Source organism: Oculina patagonica, chromosome 9 (assembly GCF_052425735.1).
Source record: "Oculina patagonica isolate OP01 chromosome 9, crgOcupat, whole genome shotgun sequence".
Lineage (NCBI taxonomy): Eukaryota > Metazoa > Cnidaria > Anthozoa > Scleractinia > Oculinidae > Oculina > Oculina patagonica.
In genome coordinates, this window is record NC_135766.1 from 29,104,109 (window position 1) to 29,125,487 (window position 21,379).

The 21,379-nt window shown below is 40.9% G+C and overlaps 2 protein-coding genes and 2 pseudogenes across 4 annotated transcripts in view; 2 read left to right on the forward strand and 2 right to left on the reverse strand.

Annotated features, from left to right (window-relative positions):
- The window catches only part of LOC144664823 (C-type lectin domain family 4 member E-like), a 197,681-nt gene that overhangs the window by 125,211 nt on the left and 51,091 nt on the right, over nucleotides 1-21,379 (reverse strand). The window lies entirely within an intron of this gene.
- LOC144664845 (proprotein convertase subtilisin/kexin type 6-like) overlaps nucleotides 1-21,379 on the forward strand; it is a 75,367-nt pseudogene that overhangs the window by 43,056 nt on the left and 10,932 nt on the right. The gene's annotated exons all lie outside the window — the stretch shown is intronic.
- The window catches only part of LOC144666678 (furin-like protease kpc-1), a 34,322-nt pseudogene that overhangs the window by 9,149 nt on the left and 3,794 nt on the right, over nucleotides 1-21,379 (forward strand). The window contains exons 2-4 of the transcript XR_013573219.1: nucleotides 18,166-18,270; nucleotides 19,518-19,612; nucleotides 20,704-20,841. The product of XR_013573219.1 is annotated as a furin-like protease kpc-1 (transcript). The remainder of the gene's footprint in view (nucleotides 1-18,165; nucleotides 18,271-19,517; nucleotides 19,613-20,703; nucleotides 20,842-21,379) is intronic.
- Nucleotides 5,511-12,659, reverse strand: LOC144666677 (uncharacterized). Its single transcript, XM_078528066.1, has 2 exons — nucleotides 12,509-12,659; nucleotides 5,511-12,375 (listed from the first exon to the last, which is right to left on the reverse strand). Exon 2 carries the CDS (start codon nucleotides 12,045-12,047, stop codon nucleotides 5,511-5,513), a length of 6,537 nt encoding a protein of 2,178 aa, XP_078384192.1. The 5' UTR covers nucleotides 12,048-12,375; nucleotides 12,509-12,659.

The window sequence follows — 21,379 nt, forward strand, 5'->3', positions numbered from 1 at the left end:
TTACAAGATGAAAAACCACCATTGTGGCCTGAAGATGTTGACTTCCAGTACTGGGTAAGTTCATTTTAACATCTATTTTTTTGTAGCTATATCCTCATCCAAATTACATGTATAATGGTACTTGCAGCATATTTTACCATTATACTAGGTCATACATGCAGGTCATTGTGAAGAACAGTCTGTGTATATACATGTTTGTCATATTTTATTGTTTAGAGTTAATAAATTGATGGTCTAAAATAATATGAACAAGTTTTGCACTAAACTATGAAGCTTATAAATGTAATTTGCTGTTGCAGTAGCTTGATGTCTATGCTTGGCTGTTTACATTAATTTTATTTGTTTTCATTTTTCTACCATCCAAGAGCTCCACCAAAAGACTGTTAAAGAAGCGCTATTCAAATGGGAAAAGTTCCAGTAAAAAGTCTGTTGCAGAGCCTGAAGTGGATTATCTGAGCATGGGAAGCAAGGAGGATAGTGAAAAACATGAAAAGGAACTTAGGAAGGAGCTGGCTGCTAAGAAGAAGGGTGCCATAAATTGGAAAGCCGTTGAACAGTTGCAAGGCCTCACCTTCACATCACGTTTTGAGAAAATTGCCAGCATTAGTGGTCACAATGCTGTGGCAACCATGCTTGAACAGTTTCCTTATTTCGATCATGAGAAAGTGGTAAGAGTTAATAATTAAATTCATTATGGTTTTCCCAGCAAAATGAAGTCAAGAGGGTGTTGGCTTGTTAAAAGCAGTAATTTATTTAGCTTATATAGTACATGGACAAATACAATGGACATTATGAATAAGTATAAGTCTTTGCTGGTAACAGAGTGTGGAAGGTTAATATACAAATGTAAAATTGGAGGCATTGTGGTTGTGGATATTTTATAGACACCTGTACTTGGCCAAGTACATGTGTGTTACATGGGAAAAACATTCATTCAACAATTTGTTAATAGTGCCCTTGTGTGTGTATTGTGTGGTTCCAGAAAATATCCATACTCCCCCCACAGAAGGAATTGGAAATTCCGGGGAAGAGGGGGGGTCACAAAGACCCAAAACTTTAAAGCAATGTATGAAGCTAAATTGGAATTTCCAGAGGGGTTGGGGGGGGGGGTCATAGGGCAAATCCCTTCTGTGGGGGGTATGGATATTTTCTGGAACCACACATTTTTATTTTCCCTTTTAAGTTCTCCATGAGTACTGTACTATTCTTACTGTACTTTTTCTATTGAATTATTGCAGTTGCTACGTGAACTGGAGCTACACATTTCAAAACTTACAAAAACAAAGTGCAGTTATGAAACCTTTATTGAACGGTGGAGCACTCTATCAAAATGCTTTCAAACAGAAGAAGAAAACAATGGTAAGTTGTTGAAAGAATCACTTATTTAAGTCCATGTCTAACTTAAACTAGTCTGTAATGAAAGAGGATTTGTCAAAATTAAGTTTTGGAAAAGTTGAGCTAGCTCAAAAAGCTGGCTGCACAAGGTTTTAATGGTGCAAGTTACTTATAAGCAATGCCAACAAGTGCTTACAAGTGACATGCAGGCAACAGGCAGGTCTAGCCAAGTGCTTGATTTTAATAACAATCACCTTTTCTTTTCTTTTTTAGATGACTCCTTTGCAGCATTATGTGCACTTAAGACTTTACATGAACCATTTGATGCACAACCACCGCTTCTTTCATTAAAGGTAAATCAGGAATCTGACTGTATGAACAGCTTAGAGAGGTATTTTTGGGGGATGCTAACACTGTTGCACTATTGATTTACAGCTTCTTTCCTTCTTCCCCTCATAATGAGAACAGACATGTTTTGAATAATAATAATAACAATAATAATAACATTTATTTACCTTGGCTTGATGGGGCTGATTAGGCCCCTAGCAAAAGTATGTTAATGTGCCGTGAAAAACAAAATCGAAACAAACATTGAAACAGACATAAAAAAATTTTATTGTCTTGCCCAAAAACACGTATCATTATTTATTTTGTACACTCATCACTAACTGAAGCTATTATTTTCTCATAGGAAGGTGAAAAAATTGAGCGCTTCCTTCAAAAGAGGGTCCCATCAACTTTGCCCTACTTGCTGTTTAACATGGAAGAAGAGCCATTTACAAGAGAGAATTTGGGAACAGCCCAGATCTTTGTGATTGTGGATAAGGACGTACTTTGCGAGTGCAAGTCACAGACAAAACAGTCAGTGTTTACTTCATCTGTCATTACACTGCTTGCAGTGTTCTATGCATTTAATTTGCACTATGGAGACACCGAAAAGAACATGTACAAGTTCTTGGAAGAACACGTCCTTGGTATAGTTCCAAAACGGAAAAGTTACATTTTAAAACAAATCGAGAATAAGCTTTTTAAAAGCTTTCCAAAGTAAAACACTGTAGAGAGTATTTAAGGCCGAGAGGATCACATTCACCCAATTTTCAGGGTTACTTGTACTAGCTTGTTGTTGTGTTATCCTTTATAGAAAGTGTTCAACTGATTATTATGACTTGTGAGTCCTCCTTAAGCTCGAACACTAAAAAATGTATGCCAGTTACTTAAGAGTCTCAGCATTGCTGTGCACTGTTAGTGTTTGAGTATACAATTTGAGATCACTGTGAAGCTTATTTTTTCTTGTGTTATGGGTCTACAAAGCAAGATTGTTTTCTTTTCAACATTACAAATTTGCATGGTACAATTTGAACCCACTGTCAGACTTATCTTGTACATATAAGTGTCACTACTTGGGTCCTTGTTAAATTAGTAATGTTACGTAATCAGTTGATGTTACCTTAGCTTGACACTATTTTATACACTTTAATATTGCTATACACTACTGTTATAAGGCCAGGTAGTAAAAACAGTAGTAAGTGTTGTCGTTGGGTACAGTGTACTTCAAAATTTTTTTCATTGAAGAGAAAAAGCCAATATCAATGTGACAATATTTATCACCTTGAGAATGATTTTTTCAAGCTAAGGAAACTAGCTGCTGTTTATAATTATGATTTCTAACAGGTGGAAAATATTTTGCCACCAAAACCTTAACTTAGCTTGCCTACTCCCTAACTGGGAGCCTGTTTTACACTAGCCCTGCATGTATACACAGAGTTTAACTGGACTCAGACTATATCTAGTCAGTGGACTAGCAGAGAAGCTGTGATCATATATATAATTTAGCATACATGTACTTGTACTGGTGCTAATTCCTAGATTGTCATTGATATTTTGAATCTCGTATCAGGAAATGGTTTCCTGATTTTAAGGATTGTTTAACCTAAACAGTTTTCTTAGATCAAGAACTTATTTTCTAGTTTCATGTTTTAAGACTCTTGTTTTAAGATTTAAGATTCTTGTTATGGTTACTCAAAATAAGAAATAAATTTCTTATTTCAAGATGCTTGTGTATTGTTTTGAGCCTCAGTGTTGCTTATTTTAAGGATTTAAAAGTCTTACCTCAGGAACTTAAAACAAGGATTTTTTTGCCTTGTTTTAAGAATTTTACTTTAAGGGTGCTGTTTTCAGGGTTATTCGATGGCGGAAATTCGGTGATTTTAAAAGCCGCGTTTCTTCGAAACGGATAAATATCGCTAAATTTTAAATAGTACATTACATAAATTAAGCCGCATTTACCTTGTCTTATCAAGGAATATCGAATTATTTGATGAAAAATTAAATTAGCTTAATTAAATCAAAGACAACGCGGTTTGCGGTATGTTTTCTCGCATGACAGATTCCTCAAAAGTAAAAGCTAAAATCTCCAAAGCGGTACAAAAATCACAGGTAAAATGCACTTCACAGCAAAGATCTAACCCTATTCTAATAGAAAATAAATTAAAAGGTCCGGGTATCGTTCTACTTTGGACGCGAACAAACGTTTTCAAGAGCTCATTTTGGCAATATTTACATTAGATTGCTCGTTTGACGGTTTATGCCCAGCGCATGTGATTAGATATAAATATTTTATGCAGCAGCTCAGAGTCTTGCTGTACATCCTCGAAAAACGAGTAGTTTCGGTTTTTATGGCCGTTTTAGTTTGTATAAATAAAAACGGCTGAAATGCCATAAATAAGAATCGTTCGTCCGCTCGCACAATATGCAAATTTTTGCTTATTTATAACGGGTTGTTGATTTCAGCAAGTCAAAATTTCAAAGATTAAAACTCTTTCTTCTTAAACATTAGTCATTCTTGAGTTGACACAGGCAACTGGAGCAGTCGTAAAAAAAGACAGATTTTAACTTTGTTTTTTTATTAGTAATAAGTTCTCATCCCAATGTAATAATGTCATTTTCAATGTTGATGTGTTGTTGTCACGCAATGTACCCGAGAGTGCGAGACATGGCGTCTTCAACGACATGTTTCATGTCGGCGAAGAATGAAGTTGGAGGTGGGGAATTTAAAGGAGAGAGCAAGTTGGTGCCTCTAAGTGAATGCAAAAGTGATCCTACGGCTCTCAAGAGGAGATGTCATTTAACAAAGGAAGTCACTTCAGAAAGCGAACTTATTTTGCTACGGGCTGGCTATTTTAGTAAAACTGCCCAACAAGTTGAAAATGTGTTTGTGTGCCCAAGACATCGCGCGAACCTTGGCAAAGACTGGGGAAATCAAACTGGCCGCACAGCATGCCATTATCCCGATCACAAGGGTTAGCAGTAAAGTGTTAAAAGTGACAGAGTCGTGACTGTGAAAATTGCACGAGAAGTGATGGAAGTTTTTGAGGTTGCTATTCCTGTTGGATCACGTAAGTAATAGCAAGAAACAACATTTTGTCCATTTTTTTTTTCTGTCTTCTCTAATGCAATATTCACACAATACGGGGACAATATACTTCAAATCACGCATCATTGTCTTATTTAACCAAATTCTATATAAAGGATTAAGGAAGTTTTATGCGTTTTGAAAATTACCTCCGCTTAATAAATTAACTCAGTGTATTTGACACTTTTCAATGTTTTCGACTTTGCGTTGGTTTTTGTTCATTCCTTTTACAGCTCAAACCGGACTGAATAGGCGTTCTCGGTGAAGTCTATTCCCAAGTCGATAGAAACGTGACGAGGTCAGTTCTTTACAAAATCCCCGTTTTATTCTGAAAACAATTAATTAATGGCTAAAATTACATGGCTGCTAGGGTTACGAAAGTTGTTAACACAGCGACAAACTGGCTAGAAATAACAGCAATAAACAAAACTAGAACGCTAAAATTAAACAACAGAGCCTACCGATTATCGACGTTTGGTGAGAAAGATCCGGAGGCGGATAACAGTGGAAATAAACGGTTCCAAAAGGCACAAATTAACTAGATTACACGCATATGAGAATTCACTATGAAAACAGTGATTTTTTGAAGTGTCTATTCCCGGATGTGTGTGGGGGAAAACCAATGAAAGAAAGGGTGTTGAGCGCGCGCCTCAACATGCTCCCCCTTTGAACTAGCTAAACCTTAAGCGTTCAACAAACTATTTAAATCCTAAGATTTCCTGCCGGAAACAGTTCAGTGTTCAATAGTGTATAGTCACTCCAACTAATTTGACTCCTCCAGAAGACACAACTTTGAGATTGGGCGCAACAGTGTTGAATTCTTGGTCTTGACTTCTGCGGTTCTGACCAGTCCATCAGAGCCCGGGAAAACCTTAATTACTCGGCCAAGGAGCCAATGACCACGTGGGACATTCTCTGTAACCACAAGGACTAGGTCACCGACTGCCAAGTTGCGTCGTTTAAGAATCCACTTCTTACGCTCTTGGAGTAGAGGCAAGTACTCGCGGAGCCATCTCTTCCAGAAGTGGTTAGAGAGGAGCTGTCCCCTTCGCCACTGTTTGCGGGAGTGTATGTCCTCTTCTTCAAAAACTCCAAGTGGTAGGGACATACCCTGGCGTTGCTGAAGGAGATGGCTGGGGGTGACAGGTTCCCAGTCGTTAGGGTCGTCGCTACTTGGACACAGAGGCCTGCTGTTCAGGATTCCCACGGTTTCGGCGAATACGGTCCTCAGGGTCTCCCTTGTAACTAGGGCATGAGGATGCCCTAGAACGGCTTTCATGGTGTTGCGCACACTTCTAATGAGACGCTCCCACACCCCAGACATATGGCTAGCAGTGGGGGGCTGGAAGTGCCACTTCTTGAATGGTTGACAGTGCCACTCTACCTCTTTCTCGTGCAGGGACCTTTGAACAACTTCTTGGTCCAACTGTTGGACGGCCAATCTTATTTCATTCTCAGCTCCAGTGAAGTTAGTACCGTTGTCACTCCAGATTTCCTTAGCTGCACCACGAATGCAGGTGAAACGGCGCAAGGCCTGGATAAAGGTGTCCGTCTCTAGTGATCCTGCATCCTCAATGTGTATGGCCCTTGAGGTGAGACAAACAAAGATGCACCCATAGACTTTCTCAGTACCCCGGCCTCTCTTGACGTGGAAGGGACCAAAGTAATCAAGCCCTGTGTAGGTGAATGGTGGTTCATGTGGTACGAGTCTGGCTTTAGGGAGGTCTCCCATCATCTGCTTCATAACTCCTTCATGTCTCTTTCGACAGGGAACACATTGGCGAAGTGTCCGGCGGGTGAGAGCACGCGCATTGAGAATCCAGAACTTCTGTCGTAGAGCTGACAGGACATGCTCACGACCTGCATGTCCGAGTATCTCATGGTAGTGTCGGATGATCGCTACTGCAACCGGGTGCTCGCTGGGAACAAGCAAAGGATGGATGGCTTGGGAGGCAACAGGCGCATGTTGTAGTCGTCCTCCAACACAGATTGCTCCATTTATGAGGATCGGGCAAAATGCACTCAGTTTGCTGCTGTTTTTCACTGGCCTTCCTGAACTCAGGGCTTCCAACTCTTCCTGGAAGTACTGACGTTGGACTAGCCTTATGATGATTGTTGAAGCTGTGTGCATCTCCGTCAAGTTCATCTTACTGGTGAGTGGCTTAGACAGTGTGTTGCATTTGGCTTTCACAAAGTGAACGAAGCGTATGAGCCATGACACATTCCGGATCAGCTTCGGCCATGATGAGAACTTCTTTAACAACTGGTCCAAGGAGGAGCTGACTGTGACTGTTATGGTATTCTGATTCGCCTTTGGGGCAATGACTTCATTGTCATCTTCCTTAACATCGCCAACATCGCAGCAAGGCCAACAGTCTTCTGTTTGCCAGAGGAAGTCAGGGCCAGACCACCATCGACATCCAGGCTGAAACGCTTCAATGGGTAATCCTCGTGACCCATCATCAGCTGGGTTTAGAATCCCTGGGACATGATGCCATTGGGCAGGAGTCGTGTGCTCGTGAATTTCCTCAAGCCTGGTGGCGACGAAGCGATGAAATCTTCTGGTTTCATTCCTGATGTACTGGAGTACCGTAAGTGAGTCAGTCCAAAATGTCACATGGTCAACAGGAAGGTCTAGCTCTGCCTTGATCATATTGCTGATTCGAACGGCCATGAGACTTGCCATGAGTTCAAGGCGTGGAATAGTTGGTCTCTTCACAGGGGAATTGCGACATTTTCCGAAGACAAAGGAGCACTGAACGTGGCCGTAGGGATCGCTTAATCTAAGATAAGCTGAGGCTGCGTAGGCGTACTCACTAGCATCGCTGAACATATGGAGTTGAACTGTGCAGTCGTTCGCCATGTTAAGGTTCCTGTAACAGCGGGGTATTTGGATGGCTTCGATCAAAGGCAAAGAACGTGTCCACTGCTGCCAAACCTGCAGATGGTGGTCTTGAATTTCTTCATCCCATTCAACTTTTTCTTTCCAGAGCTCTTGTATCAACACCTTGATAGGTAGAACATACGGCGACACAAATCCTAAAGGATCAAACAGCGAGCTGATGGTGGAGAGGATTCCGCGCTTGGTAGCTGGCTTGTCTGTGGGCACTGTTTTAAAGCAGAAAACATCTCTTTCAGCATCCCAGTGTAGACCTAACGTGCGATTGATCGGCAGTCTGTCTAGTTCGAGGTTGAGGGTTGGGTTGGCCCTTTCTTGCGTTGGCAGTGCCTGTAGAACTTCTCTTCGATTGCTCAAGAACTTGGTGAGATGGAAACCACCTTCCTTCAGCATAGCGGTGAGCTTAACAGCAAGGTCAGCAGCCTCATCAACAGTGGCGGTGGACTTAAGGAGGTCGTCAACATAAAAATTACGACGAACAGTTTCGGCGGCTTGTGTACCATACTCTTCCTCATTGTCATCAGCTGTTTGTCTCAAAGCCTTGTTTGAGCAGCATGGAGAGGAGGTTGCACCAAATATGTGCACCTGCATCTGGTACTCCTCTGGGGCATCGTGTAAGTTTCCAGACCACCACAGGAAACGAAGAGCGTCACAGTCCTCGGCGGGCACTAGCACTTGGTGAAACATTTTTTCTATGTCTGCTATGAGGGTGACTCCTTCCTGACGGAAACGCATAAGGACACCAGCCAGATTGTTTATGTAATCCGGGCCTTGTAGAAGCTGTTCGTTCAAGGATGTTCCACCAAATTTAGCTGCTGCGTCAAACACCACGCGGAGCTTGTCTGGTTTGTGGGGATTAACAACTGGGTGGTGCGGCAGGTACCATGTCTTGCTACTTCGTTGCTCCGCCTCTTCTTGGGTGAGCTTGCGAGCATGGCCCATGGCAATGTACCCATTGATAACTGAGCGGTATTTCACTTGTAGCTCCTCATCTCGTTCTAGACGGCGCTTGAGGTGGCGTAGTCGTATTTCAGCCATCTGGCGGTTAAAGGGAAGTTGTGGATCTTCATGCTTCCAAAGGAGGCCCACACAATAGTGATCATCTTTCTTGGAGATCGTGTCATTGATTATCCTTTCAGCACGCCTGTCCTCTACCGACATCGACTTGTAGTGTTCATTGGTGCCAAGGGACTCAGACTTCCAGAAAAGCTCGACTTGATGGTTAAGGGACACATCATCAACTGCAGCATGGATATGGTGAACATCATAACTCTGACGCACTTGCTTGTCCCCAGTTCTTCCAAGAACGGCAAAGCCAAGGCACGAGCGAATCGCAATGGGGTCGTCTGGATTGCCATGACGAACCTCTAGGGGGATAAACACTTCGGGCATGTTAGTTCCAATGATCAACGAAATCTTTTGACGATCAACTTCTGGGAAAGGGACGTCCTTAAGATGCGGCCATCTTCCCTTATTGGCAGTGATGCATTGATGTCGCAGAGGAATCTGCAGTTCAGCACCCGACCACGCTCTCAGCAACTGAAGCTGTCGAGGTCGCTCATCGATGAGAGACTCCACTGTAAGATCGACCCTTTCCCCTTCCTGAGGTTCATTGTGGTTGCTCACTGTTGAGAAAACCAATCGGTCAGGTTGGCCACGGAGACCTAGCAGACGGACGAGTGATGGGTCTACCAGGGTAATCTCAGACCCAGAGTCTAGCATCGCGTAGGTGGTTATGGTAGTTCCATTGTGACCAATAACTCGCAGGGGTACAACTTGCAGAAGGATGGTGTCCGAGTCCTTAGATTTGGTGGTGCTACAGGAGGTAGCAGAGGGCGTGCCGTCAACTAGCGTGGGTAGGCTATCTGCAGAATGGTCCCTTGATACGCTCACGTGAAGACTGGTTGGGTGAAGGAGCGAGTGGTGGAATGCACCGCATCCTGAAACACGGCACCTGAAGGAGCTGGGACAAGTGTCTGCTGAATGTTCACGGTCTTTGAGGCAGTTTGGGCACAGCTTCTTCAGGGAGACTAGGGTTGCCCTCTCTTGTGGCGTCTTCCCCTTAAACGTATCGCATCGGTATAAAGGGTGCGCTTGACCACAGCAACGACAGCTGTTTGACTTCTTCGTTCCATTTTTCTGATTTTGCTGAGGCTTGCGGTCATCACTGATGGCCATTGTTGTAAACTTTGGCAGGTCATTCTTGTCCGGGGGCCTTTTGTTCTTGAAGGGGGGGCCAGTACCTGTTGTGCGATTTATTGGATGATTTGCAATGCTTGCGTGCCTATTTACGAAGCCGACAAAGTCATTCAGGGTGGTGAAGCTCTGGCCCTTTGCCTCTAGATCATATGCAAGGGTGGCAAACTTGTCCTTCAGGTGTTTTGGTAGGCGCTCTGTCATACTGATGATGTTTCCTTGATTGATTTCTGACAGACAGTTCATGGATTTTAAGGTGGCGAGGGCTTTCGTGGCCTGATCAGCAAACTTTCTCAAAGCGGCTCTGTCTCCGCTTGCGATGGGTGGTCCTTTGGTGAGGTTGTTCACTACAGAATTAATGATCATACACGGTCTGCCATATCTCTCTTGGAGGATCTTCAGTGCTTGATGGATTCCACCGGTGGCTGTTTCAAGGCCACATACAGCTTCCTTGGCTTCACCTCCTAGGAACTGCAGTAGTCGAGTCATCTTCTTCTCGTCGTCAATGTCTTTCCGAGACATCACACAGTGTTGGAAGCGCTGTTGAAACAAGGGGAACTCATCTGGCGCTCCGACGAACTTTGCTATCTGGATAGGAGGTAGGTCTTGATTGTGGGCAAGCCTTTGTTGTGCCATTGAAATATCCTTCATGGCTGAGGCAACCAAAGTTAGGACTTCTCCATTAGCAGAAGGTGTGGGCATTTCGTTCACACTTGAGGTACCAAACAAAGGCTGACGAGGCGTTGCCCAAGGAACAAGGCTGCTCATTATGGGTGGACTCAGCCCGCTGTCAGTGACAGGCCATGCACCAGTGTAAGTGGTGATCACAGGTGTGGTAGGTACTTTGGTAGAGGCTGGTGCAAATGGGCTTGACTTTACGGGTGGAGACCAATAGGGCAGTGTCGACGGAGTAAGATTGTTCATTACAGGTGACCTCAAACTGCTGACAGTGGTTGTGAATGAATTACCGGTCTTAAAGGTATTCACTGGCGCGACGGATACTTTGGTGGAGGCTGGCGCAAATTGACTTGGTGTTATGTGTGGAGACCAATAGGGCAGTGTCGACGGAGTAAGATTGTTCACTACAGGCGGGCTCAGGTTGCTCGCCATGGTTGTGGATGAAACACGGGTTTTAGAGGTGTTTACTGATGTAATGGATACCTTAGTGGAGGTTGGCACAAATGTACTTGGTGTTACAGGCGGAGACTGATAGGGCAGTGTAAAGGAAGTGGCGCTACTCAACATAGGTGGGTTTAGACTGCTCGCGGCTGTGGACGAAGCACCAGGGAGGTGTGCAGGCATGTCCAATACATTGGGTGCCACTGGGGGCAAAGAATGCGTGACAGTATTCAACGGCAGGTTAATATCACTACCAGAAGAAGGTGGTGCACGATTGAAGGGTGGTGACTCCACTGATGATGACTCATTGTCTGACAATCCCTCTTCCATTTCTTCAGTGAGTTTGGCCTCTAAGTCCATAATGGCAGCTGTCTTTCTTGCTTCTGCGAGCTTGCGGTCTGCCTCAGTCTTTAGGGATTCCAGCCTAATGATGGCATTTAGTTCTTCTTCCTCGGCTTCTCGCATCCGGGCAAGTTCACGTTGCTTTCTTTTCAGCTCCAACATCTTTGTTTCTTCTTCAACTCTCCGTTGTTTCTCTTGTTCGGCAAACACAAGAGCCAGTTGAGCCTTTTCCGCTTCCAATCTGCGGGCTTGCGCTTTCGAACTGTAAGTGTTGCTTGAGTGGCGTGACGATCGGCGACTGCGTGACTTCAGGGATCCATGACGTCTTGAACCAGACATTTTCTGTAAATCTTGCATCACCTGCTCGTTTAACTTAGTTGCTGCATCACAAATAAACTTTTCAACACTTGAAGAGAGGCTTATCCTTTGCTGAGCTAAGACGTCGAAACGTTCAGAATTTTCTGCCCTTTCTTCAGGTTCGGCAACGTCCATAAATTTATTGTGCGACAAAACAAAGTTTTTCCACAGGATTTCGTAATTGTCGAACTTTTGTTTTACTAAGGTCACGTTCGGCGAATCTTCGTCTAGTAACAGTGTTTCAATCTCATTTTGTGCTTTGGTAAGAGAGCCAAGGTGACCAGAACGTGAGCGCTTCAGGGAAAGCGCTCTCTCTCGCCTGACATCTTCGGAATTTAACCGCGTAGAGGCTCGCGATTCGCGTTTGTCGAAATCGCTGTTTTCCATTTCACGAGGAAAGGACGTCTAATCCGCCAACATGTGAATTAGCAGAGGTGGAACGGGTCGTATTTTATCGATTTGCTGAATAATCTTGGTGTTTACAACGGAGGTCGTTGCTCGCAAGGGCGAAAAACTATCCAGCGAAACCACGTGCTTTGTGTTGTCCTTGTGCAAGCGAAGCTCGGTGAACAATCAGTGAGCAGTGCGATAATTGTTATCGAGGCGGCGAAACAATTAATCGAATAAAACCATGAATAGGCGTTCTCGGTGAAGTCTATTCCCAAGTCGATAGAAACGTGACGAGGTCAGTTCTTTACAAAATCCCCGTTTTATTCTGAAAACAATTAATTAATGGCTAAAATTACATGGCTGCTAGGGTTACGAAAGTTGTTAACACAGCGACAAACTGGCTAGAAATAACAGCAATAAACAAAACTAGAACGCTAAAATTAAACAACAGAGCCTACCGATTATCGACGTTTGGTGAGAAAGATCCGGAGGCGGATAACAGTGGAAATAAACGGTTCCAAAAGGCACAAATTAACTAGATTACACGCATATGAGAATTCACTATGAAAACAGTGATTTTTTGAAGTGTCTATTCCCGGATGTGTGTGGGGGAAAACCAATGAAAGAAAGGGTGTTGAGCGCGCGCCTCAACATGGACTAAAGTTTCAGTTTATCATGCACCTACCCCATCCATCTACGATGTTTATAGTTAACATGTAGCTGGGAGGGAAGTATTCTCCTTTTTTTACATTTTCCCATAGAGAAATGCTATCTGTTGCCAAAATTAAAACTTCTCCTAATTTAATTTACCAAACTTTTAACTCCATTTGATTTCTGTTGTTGTTTTTTTGTGTACCCTTGAACCAAGCTGGAAACAATAAGTGGACTGGCATTCTGTGTGATAAAATTTAAAAGAAAAGATTTTCAAAGCCCATGTTTTCATTCAACTTGGAAAGTGTGTGCCCTGTAAGCTTTGTTTACCGATAGTTGTAAATGAGCAAAGGGAAAAAGTTGTGCACGCGGTCATGTTCTCATTTGGAGTCGTTGTTTAAGATAACAGTTTATTATTAAGAGTGACTTTTACGAACGGCCGAGCAAGAATTTGATTTCCAGGCAGAAATTGGAAAATCGATTTTTCTTCGTTCTTTGCTCATTATTAGCTGTAAGGTAGATAAGAAACCTGATGTAGTTTGTTTCCCCTAGAGGTCTTCTAATTTTAAGAAAACAAAGAAAATCGATTTCGGTGGTCGAAGTCATAAATTTCCTAACTTTTAAACCCGAAATTAGCTATTATGAACACTACTTGCGTTCGCTTACAAAACCGCGCAGAGAAATTTGGTCACTTCCTATCAACATAAAAACTCTTTTTCTTTCGCTAGAATATAATTTCAGGGCTTTAGCGCAACTCTTCTAACTGAAAAAAATGACCAGACGAGGAATGCTTTTTACGATAACAAAAATTTGAATGAAATAGTAATTTTCAACGGCAGTATTTAGCATGTGGTATAACATTAATTTTTTTCAATTCTTGCTCAAACGTGCATACAGATATTCTTATTAAACATACCTGAGAATTGGCTCGGGTTATTGGAAAGATTCTCACTTAGAGGGCATCAAACTTCGGCAAATTTTCACAGCATGACCGTAAACTGTGTAAATACTTCTAATTGCCAAACGCCACGATAATGAATGTTTTAACCCCAAATGCTCGTCTTTCCTTCTTCTTGCCGAATGTTCCATTGCAAAATTCCCTTTTCAACGAAAGAGCGAGATAAAAAAGCCAACCTGGGTCAATTAAGGTCCATTTTGATCGCAAAACCTCTTCGCCATTTTGCCACAAGATTAGATTTTTGACTTACGTGACATAATACACGTGACATGAAACACCATATTGTGACGTAAGTGAGTCTGCGCAGTAAGAGCTCTGGGGTTGAGAATGTCACGGAGTTAAAATAACGCAAAACAATTCTCCAGCACCGCCAACGCAGTTTGAGGAAGCAAATTGATCGTTCTGGAGTTCTGTACACACTTTGGTCAAGAGAAAAGAACCACGATAAAGGAAAATTGCTAAGGATGAAGATGCAAAAGGAATTTCGCGCTTAACAGTTGCTTTGTTGTATTTTGGAACCAAGAAATGTTTAGCTGTCAGTTAGGCTATTTTGATCGATATCACAACATTTTGTGGGACTACGATGCATTGGTAAATATGCTGCCTTCAACAACCCGAGCCAATTCTCAGGTATGTCTTAGATAAACATTTACAAGTGTGTTTAAACGACAATTGAGAAAATTTGGAGTTATACCACATATTAAATAATTCCGTTGAAAACTGCCGTTTAATTCGACTTTCTAGTATCGTGCAAAGTATTCCCTACCTTTTTAATTATTTCAGTTCGAAGAGTTTTGCTTAAGCCCTGAAATTATATTTTAGCGAATGGAAAAGAGTGTCTCTGTTGATAGAAAGCATCCAAAGTTTTCAATGTGGCTTTGTTTGTGAACGCGACGAGAGTTAACGATAGCGAATTTGGGGTTGAAATTTGTGTCACTTTGAGGCTCCGATCACGAAAACTGACTTTGTTTTTTTTCTCGAAATTAGAAGACTTCTGGGGGGAACAAAATACATCAGGTTTCTTATCTACCTAAAAGCTATTAATGAGCAAAAAAATGAAGGAATTTGATTTTTCAATTTTCTGCCAGTGCAAGCGCGGTTTTTATTTAAAGTCCTTCTTAAGATTTGATGTTTTAACGATAAGAGAAAAAAAAGTTACAAAATGCATAAACCAGGAGCAAGGTGGAATTATTGTGTAAAAGGCATGTCACGAAAACAGCAGTAAGATCGTTTTTGTGGTTGTAGGTGAGCTCAAGTACCGAGTAGTTTCTGTTAATTAATTAGTTTTAGCTACAAGTAGTGCGGTGTTTGCCATATTCATAGGGGTGGAACATAACATTACTGTTGAAACGAATAGGGAGTTGCATGAATTTGATATTTTGATGTAAAATTCATTTCTTGATATTTTTCTTTATCGTTTCCGCCTGGAGGATATTTTAAATCTCCGGCCCTTGCACGGGAACTTTTTCTTAGAGCTCGATATATTTGTTCCAAAAATCAAAAGTGCATCTGGATATTTATTTGCGTATTGTCCACTTTCCTCCCTAGGGAAGAGCTTTATCGTTTTTGCGATGTAAACAAACAAAGCTGAACTTGACAGCCTGCTGTAAATAACATAGATCAAGAATTTTTGTTTATGGCATTTTTTTCGCTTTAATGTTTTGTTTAGAAACTGACAAAGGCTTAGAATAAAACATGCTTGTTATTCTGAAGAGGCATAAAATGAATCTGAGATGTTAAGAAATAAATCTATTTAGGGCCTCTTCACATGAGCCCGGTTTACGGGCTGTCTCAGTTACCAGGACGGATTTTGACCTCTGTTCATATGGAAAATTTTAGCCCGGTTGACGGGGATAAAATTCAAGAAACGAAGGCAAAATGGCGACACATCTTTCGCGACTATCGTAGCTTTATTGACCCTTGTAACTTTATTAATAAAGCCAATTCGCATATTTCTGAAGTGGAAATAGATACAAGGCAAAATTAAACCATTTGGACCACCCAATTACGAAAGGGAAGCTATTTTCTCAAAAAAAGTTGCGTCCTGGCGACCGGGCTGGAGCGTTCATATGGGAAAATATTCTTCCCGGTTGTCGAGATCTCGGTTGCAGAAACCGAGATATCGGTAACCGGGCTGGCCCACCTTCTCATATGAACACATCCAAAATTTTACAAGAAAATAGGAGTGAACCAAGATCTCGGTAACTGGGCCAGCCCGGTCAACCGGGATCATATGAAGAGGCCCTTAGTCATACAGTTTGCGTTGGACATTACGTGTAACCGTCCAAGGAGTATTTCCACAGGTAACCAAAGCGTACTATGAGAGTTTGTATGGATGTACTAAGAAGGCTTGTATGGATTTGAAATAAAGTTGAGAAAAATATCCCTTTTTACCGGTGAAAAGTTATAATGAAACTTTAAACCTTACCTGGTGTCACGTTTTTGTATTTCTAGTGCTTTAGAAAGTCGTACGCGCGATTTTCGTCTTAACCGTCTGTTGCGTACTAAAAGAAACGTACGCAACAGACGGTTAAGACGAAAATCGCGCGTACGACTTTCTAAACACTAGAAATACAAAAACTTGACACCAGGTAAGGTTTAAAGTTTCATTATAAGACTTATAACTTTTCACCGGTAAAAAGGGATATTTTTCTCAACTTTATTTCAAATCCATACAAGCTCTTATAGTACATCCATACAAACCCTCATAGTAAGCTTTGGTTACCTGTGGTATTTCTGATGAAAATATTGACCAAGAAGCTCCTAACCACTTGTTCGCGTGCAAAGCAAAATGATACCTTCACCTTTGAGTTTGTTTTATGTCAGAAAAGGGTAAACGCCTCCAGTTGCCGAGTGTCTAAACTCAAGAAGGAAAACGTTTGAGAAAAAGTAAGTTTTAATCTTTGAGATAATTTTGACTTTGCTGAAATCGACAACCTGTTGGAAATGAGCAAAATTTGCATATTGTGCGAGCGGACGAACGATTCCTATTTATGGCATTTCAGCCGTTTTTATTTACATGTATACAAACTAAAACGGCCATAAAAAACAAAACTACTCGTTTTTCGAGAATGTACAGCAAGACTCTGAGCTGCTGGATAAAATATTTCTATCTAATCACATGCGCTGGGCATAAACCGTCAAACGAGCAAACTAATGTAAATATTGCCAAAATGAGCTCTTAAAAACGTTTGTTCGCGTCCAAAGTAGAACGATACCCGGACCTTTTAATTTATTTTCTATTAGAATAGGGTTAATTAGATCTTTGCTGTGAAGTGCATTTTACCTGTGATTTTTGTACCGCTTTGGAGATTTTAGCTTTTACTTTTGAGGAATTTGTCATTCGAGACAACATACAGTAAAAACCCGCGTGTAAGAACCTGCTTTTTTAGAGTTTGGCAAAACAGGTTCTAATATTTTGGGGTACTTACTGGCATTTTTTAGCTTCCCTGTGCAATTCTTGATCTCTAAAGACATCCTTTTTGATAAAATACAGTTATTGTATTATAAATAAAATAGTTTAACCCCACATATAAGAACCTTTTGGGGTATTAAGGAAGCAAATTTCTGCCAGGAGGTTCTTAATTTCTAGGTTCTTACACGCGGGTTTTTACTGTACCGCAAACCGCGTTGTCTTTGATTTAATTAAGCTAATTTAATTTTTCATCAAATAATTCGATATTCCTTGATAATACACGGTAAATGCGGCTTAATGTAATGTACTATTTAAAATTTAGCGATATTTATCCGTTTCGAAGAAACGCGGCTTTTAAAATCGCCGAATTTACGCCATCGAATAACCCTGAAAACCGCTCTCAGATAGTAAAATACGTTTTGTCCTGTAGCGAAGCACAGAAAAAGTTTCTGGAAAAAATTATATCGATTTTAATCATTTCACATTAAGTCCTTTTCTGTCACAAAAAATAAAGGGAAGGTTTACTCGCGACCCGAAAGTCGCCAGACCGCTGTTAGCTGGACAGCCACTTAAAAGTCTTTATCAATCTGAAGTTGTCGTAATTAAGCTATTAAAGCTGATTTCCAGTCCGTACTGCGCAGACTCGGGGTTTGTTTTCGTTTTTGTTTTGAATTCGTTGAAACGTTACACTTCGGTGACAGCATACATGAAGTTTATTTAGTCCACCATTACAGTTCGTTTGGTTCAAGAATTTCCGATGAGCTGAAACGTCGGTTTGAAATAGCGTGAAGGTTCCTCTACTCGTTATTATTTGTTTTGCAATGATATCTGGCGTTAATAATGAAGAAAAAGGTAAGTTTTTCGCGGAATTTTTAGTTTTGCTTGTAAACATTCCTTCGTGTTGGGCTCGCATAAACATTGCAGCTGAGATTGCGCAGTACGGACTGGAATTCATCTTTAAGGAATCCATCCTTGTGTTGAATTGTCGGGAAAGCTGAAGTACTCAAGACAAATATTTCAAGTTAACATCTGCACTGTAGGTACATATTTCTCAAGAAAAATTCTAATTAAACTTTACAATTTACTTTCAGCTGTTTAAGGACTATCATGTCTTTAAAAAACTTGAACTGAAGAAAAGATCAGAAAAGACTCAGTTAGCATCGGAAGTTGACAGAAAGCTGGATTTAGATTAAAAGGTAAGACTACAGTGCCTGATGATTCACTGTAGAATATAAGATTTCTTTCAGTGCAGAGTCCTGATCAGATTTGAAAGTTTTAGTCATTTGAATAAATTATGTATCAGTCAATTCCAAAACCGCCCATCCCCCAATGCTGAGGTATACCCTGGGCATTTGACTTGATGTTAGCTCCGTATAGCCAGGAATTTGATGCAAAACTTCGCCCACCCGGTGGGGCATTTGACCATCTAAGAAACAGGAGTCAGCGGTCACATGAGCTGAAGCATTTCGTCATCGGTTCATTCACTGCAACTACGAATGTACATGGTACTCGTGCTATTCTGCGATTCCACCTCTGTTTTGGTTACGGTATTCTTTTTTGCTTTTATTGAAAAACATTGAACTGTAGATTTGTTGTCAGAAGACAATTTTCTTCAGTTTTATCAATAAGGTATTTTCAAGAAACCCTTTGCAGATAACGTATTACCAAATCTAGAAAGAGCGATTTCAAGCTACACGGAGCATAACTAAACATCAATGTTTTTAATTATTTTGTCTTAAAATCTGGAAAGTGTGGGGAATTTGATGCTCTTTGAAGCCCTAACCGGTGGGGCATTTGCCTGTCTAAACTGCCAACATAGCGGGGCATTTGACCAAATTTTTTTTGCAATTTTAATGTAACCAGGTTAAATGGTTATAAACTCACCAGGGGGAAATGAAGACCGGATTACAATGGGTGGCAGAAATCTAGCCTTAATTAAGCTAAAGGGATAAAAACATTGACAACATCTACCCACAGTACAGTAGCTTGAACCCAGGCAGTCTCAATCTATATATATATATATATATATATGTCTGAATTTATCAAAACCGGGTCAAAGGAAAGTGACGTCAGTATTCTTGAACAAGTACGTTACTGCGCGAATTGGCTTAAAACGCCACAAGAAAGGAAAAAAAAAAACAAAAAAGAAATACAGCGCTGAAAGGTAGAGAAGAGAGAGGAGAAGAGAAAAAAAGACTGACATTCCCTTTAGTTTTTATATCATCGAGTTTGGAGATAGTCTCTGGCGAGAAAAAAACGCGTTTACAGCGATTTGGGCTTAAAACGGTGAAAATTTCCTTGACCTGGTTTTGATAAATTCAGACATATATACAGTCCATTAATTACACTAATCATTAGGCCACTCAGGTCTACCCACACTTGATTTGAGCAGACTGTAAATAAAGTCACATAGATTTATTCATTATTTTATCACTAATTTCAGGTTGTAATGGTTTATGCATCAAAAGGAGAAAAAGTATCAACTGTTCTCTGCAAAACCGAAAGACCCGGCCCATGTTTAAGGATCAGTGGTACATTGTAAGTCATTCACTTAGATCAGATTTTATCCCATTTTTACCTTGCCAAATAATTTACCCCGGCACACCCCCCTCACTCACACAGCAGACAAAATAAGTCAGGAATCTGGCTTAGGCATTTGATCTTAAACAGCTGGGTGCCCCTTACGGCATGAAGAAAGTCCCCAAGGTGGGAGGGAGGGTAAAGAAACAATTTAAAGATTCAATGAACAAAACAAAGTGGTCATGTTACAAACCAAGTAAACTTAATATATTTACCTAATACTCAGAATTTGATTGCATGACTGTGCGACTAGCTGGAGTATTGGTGTTAATGGAGGTTCAACTGTACGTTTATCAACATGAGTGACTAAGTTTATTTATTTTTTAGATAACAATATCCAAAGGCCGATTTACACGGTACCATTTTGTTGCATGCGACAAGCTAATGAAACGCCTAGTTGACAGTAGTAAGTGAAAGTGATAAATGATCATCGCAGTAAATAAAGATCAGATCGAAGCCTGAAAAAATTCAGGGCTCCAACGGGATTCGAACCCGTGACCTCTGCGATACCGGTGCGATGCTCTACCAACTGAGCTATTGAAGCCACACATTGGAAGCGAGGTTAATTGTGAGTTCATATTAGTAGGGCATGAGTAGAGCATCGCACCGGTATCGCGGAGGTCACGGGTTTGAATCCCGTTGAAGCCCTGAATTTTTTTCAGGCTTCTTCATTCTAATTGCTTAAATTGGAAATTCACTGCGATGGTCATTTATCACTTTCATATCCATCCGCAATTCATATATGAATCATTTCATATACATTACGTCAGTAGTAAGTGAGTTGCTAAGGTTTGATTCACACAACATACACAATTTGTGTCATACTGGCCTGTCATAAGCATGTCACAAGCATGTCGCATGCGACAAAATTGCTTTGTGTAAATCGTCCTTAACAAATCTTTTGAGGTAAATTTACAGGTCTCAGTGGATTGAAAGTTATATAATGCACTGTAGTCATCACAGATTAATTGTGATTAATATAACTGTACTACAGACTTGCATTCCCCTTTAATTTTAATTAAATCTTGATTTATTATCATTCCTAATAGGAGAGGCGTGATGGATCCGGTGAACCAACATTCAATATCATCTCTGCATGGGAAGCAAATTACACAGGAAAAGGAATTCTGGTGGCAGTAGTTGATGACGGAGTCGATGGCAGTCATCCTGAACTAACAACGAACTATGTAATTGTCTTTGATCATTTTGATTTATTTTACAGTCATATTAGTTTTTGCTCCATAAATGATTACAGCATATTGTATGGCTACAGGTAGCCTGCAAACATACATGTAGATGTATACAGGATGTCACTTATCTCGAGCATTACACTTGTAGCATTTTTGGTCCTATACATAATTGGTGTTCCTCTGATCATTATAGAAATGGGGGTCTTATCTTCCAGATCCAATGCCTTTTAATTTATCCCCAACTCCCTCTCATTTCTCAGAAATTCCCACTTCAATAGTGCAAAATTTTCCAAAATGCATCAAAATATAACCCAATATTCCATGAATTATTGTTGCCATTTTCTCCCGGTCTCCACCCCCTTGAATCGTACTTCGACCCTCACTTATCCTGCTACCATCCCATGGAGTTCCGACCCCTAACCCCCTAAGGTTTCTCCTCTGTTTTCCTCCAAATGAATAAAGTTCTGTAGACTTTATAACTGGTTTCAAAATATTTCATTAATTTATTTAATATTATAATAAAATTAATAAAAAT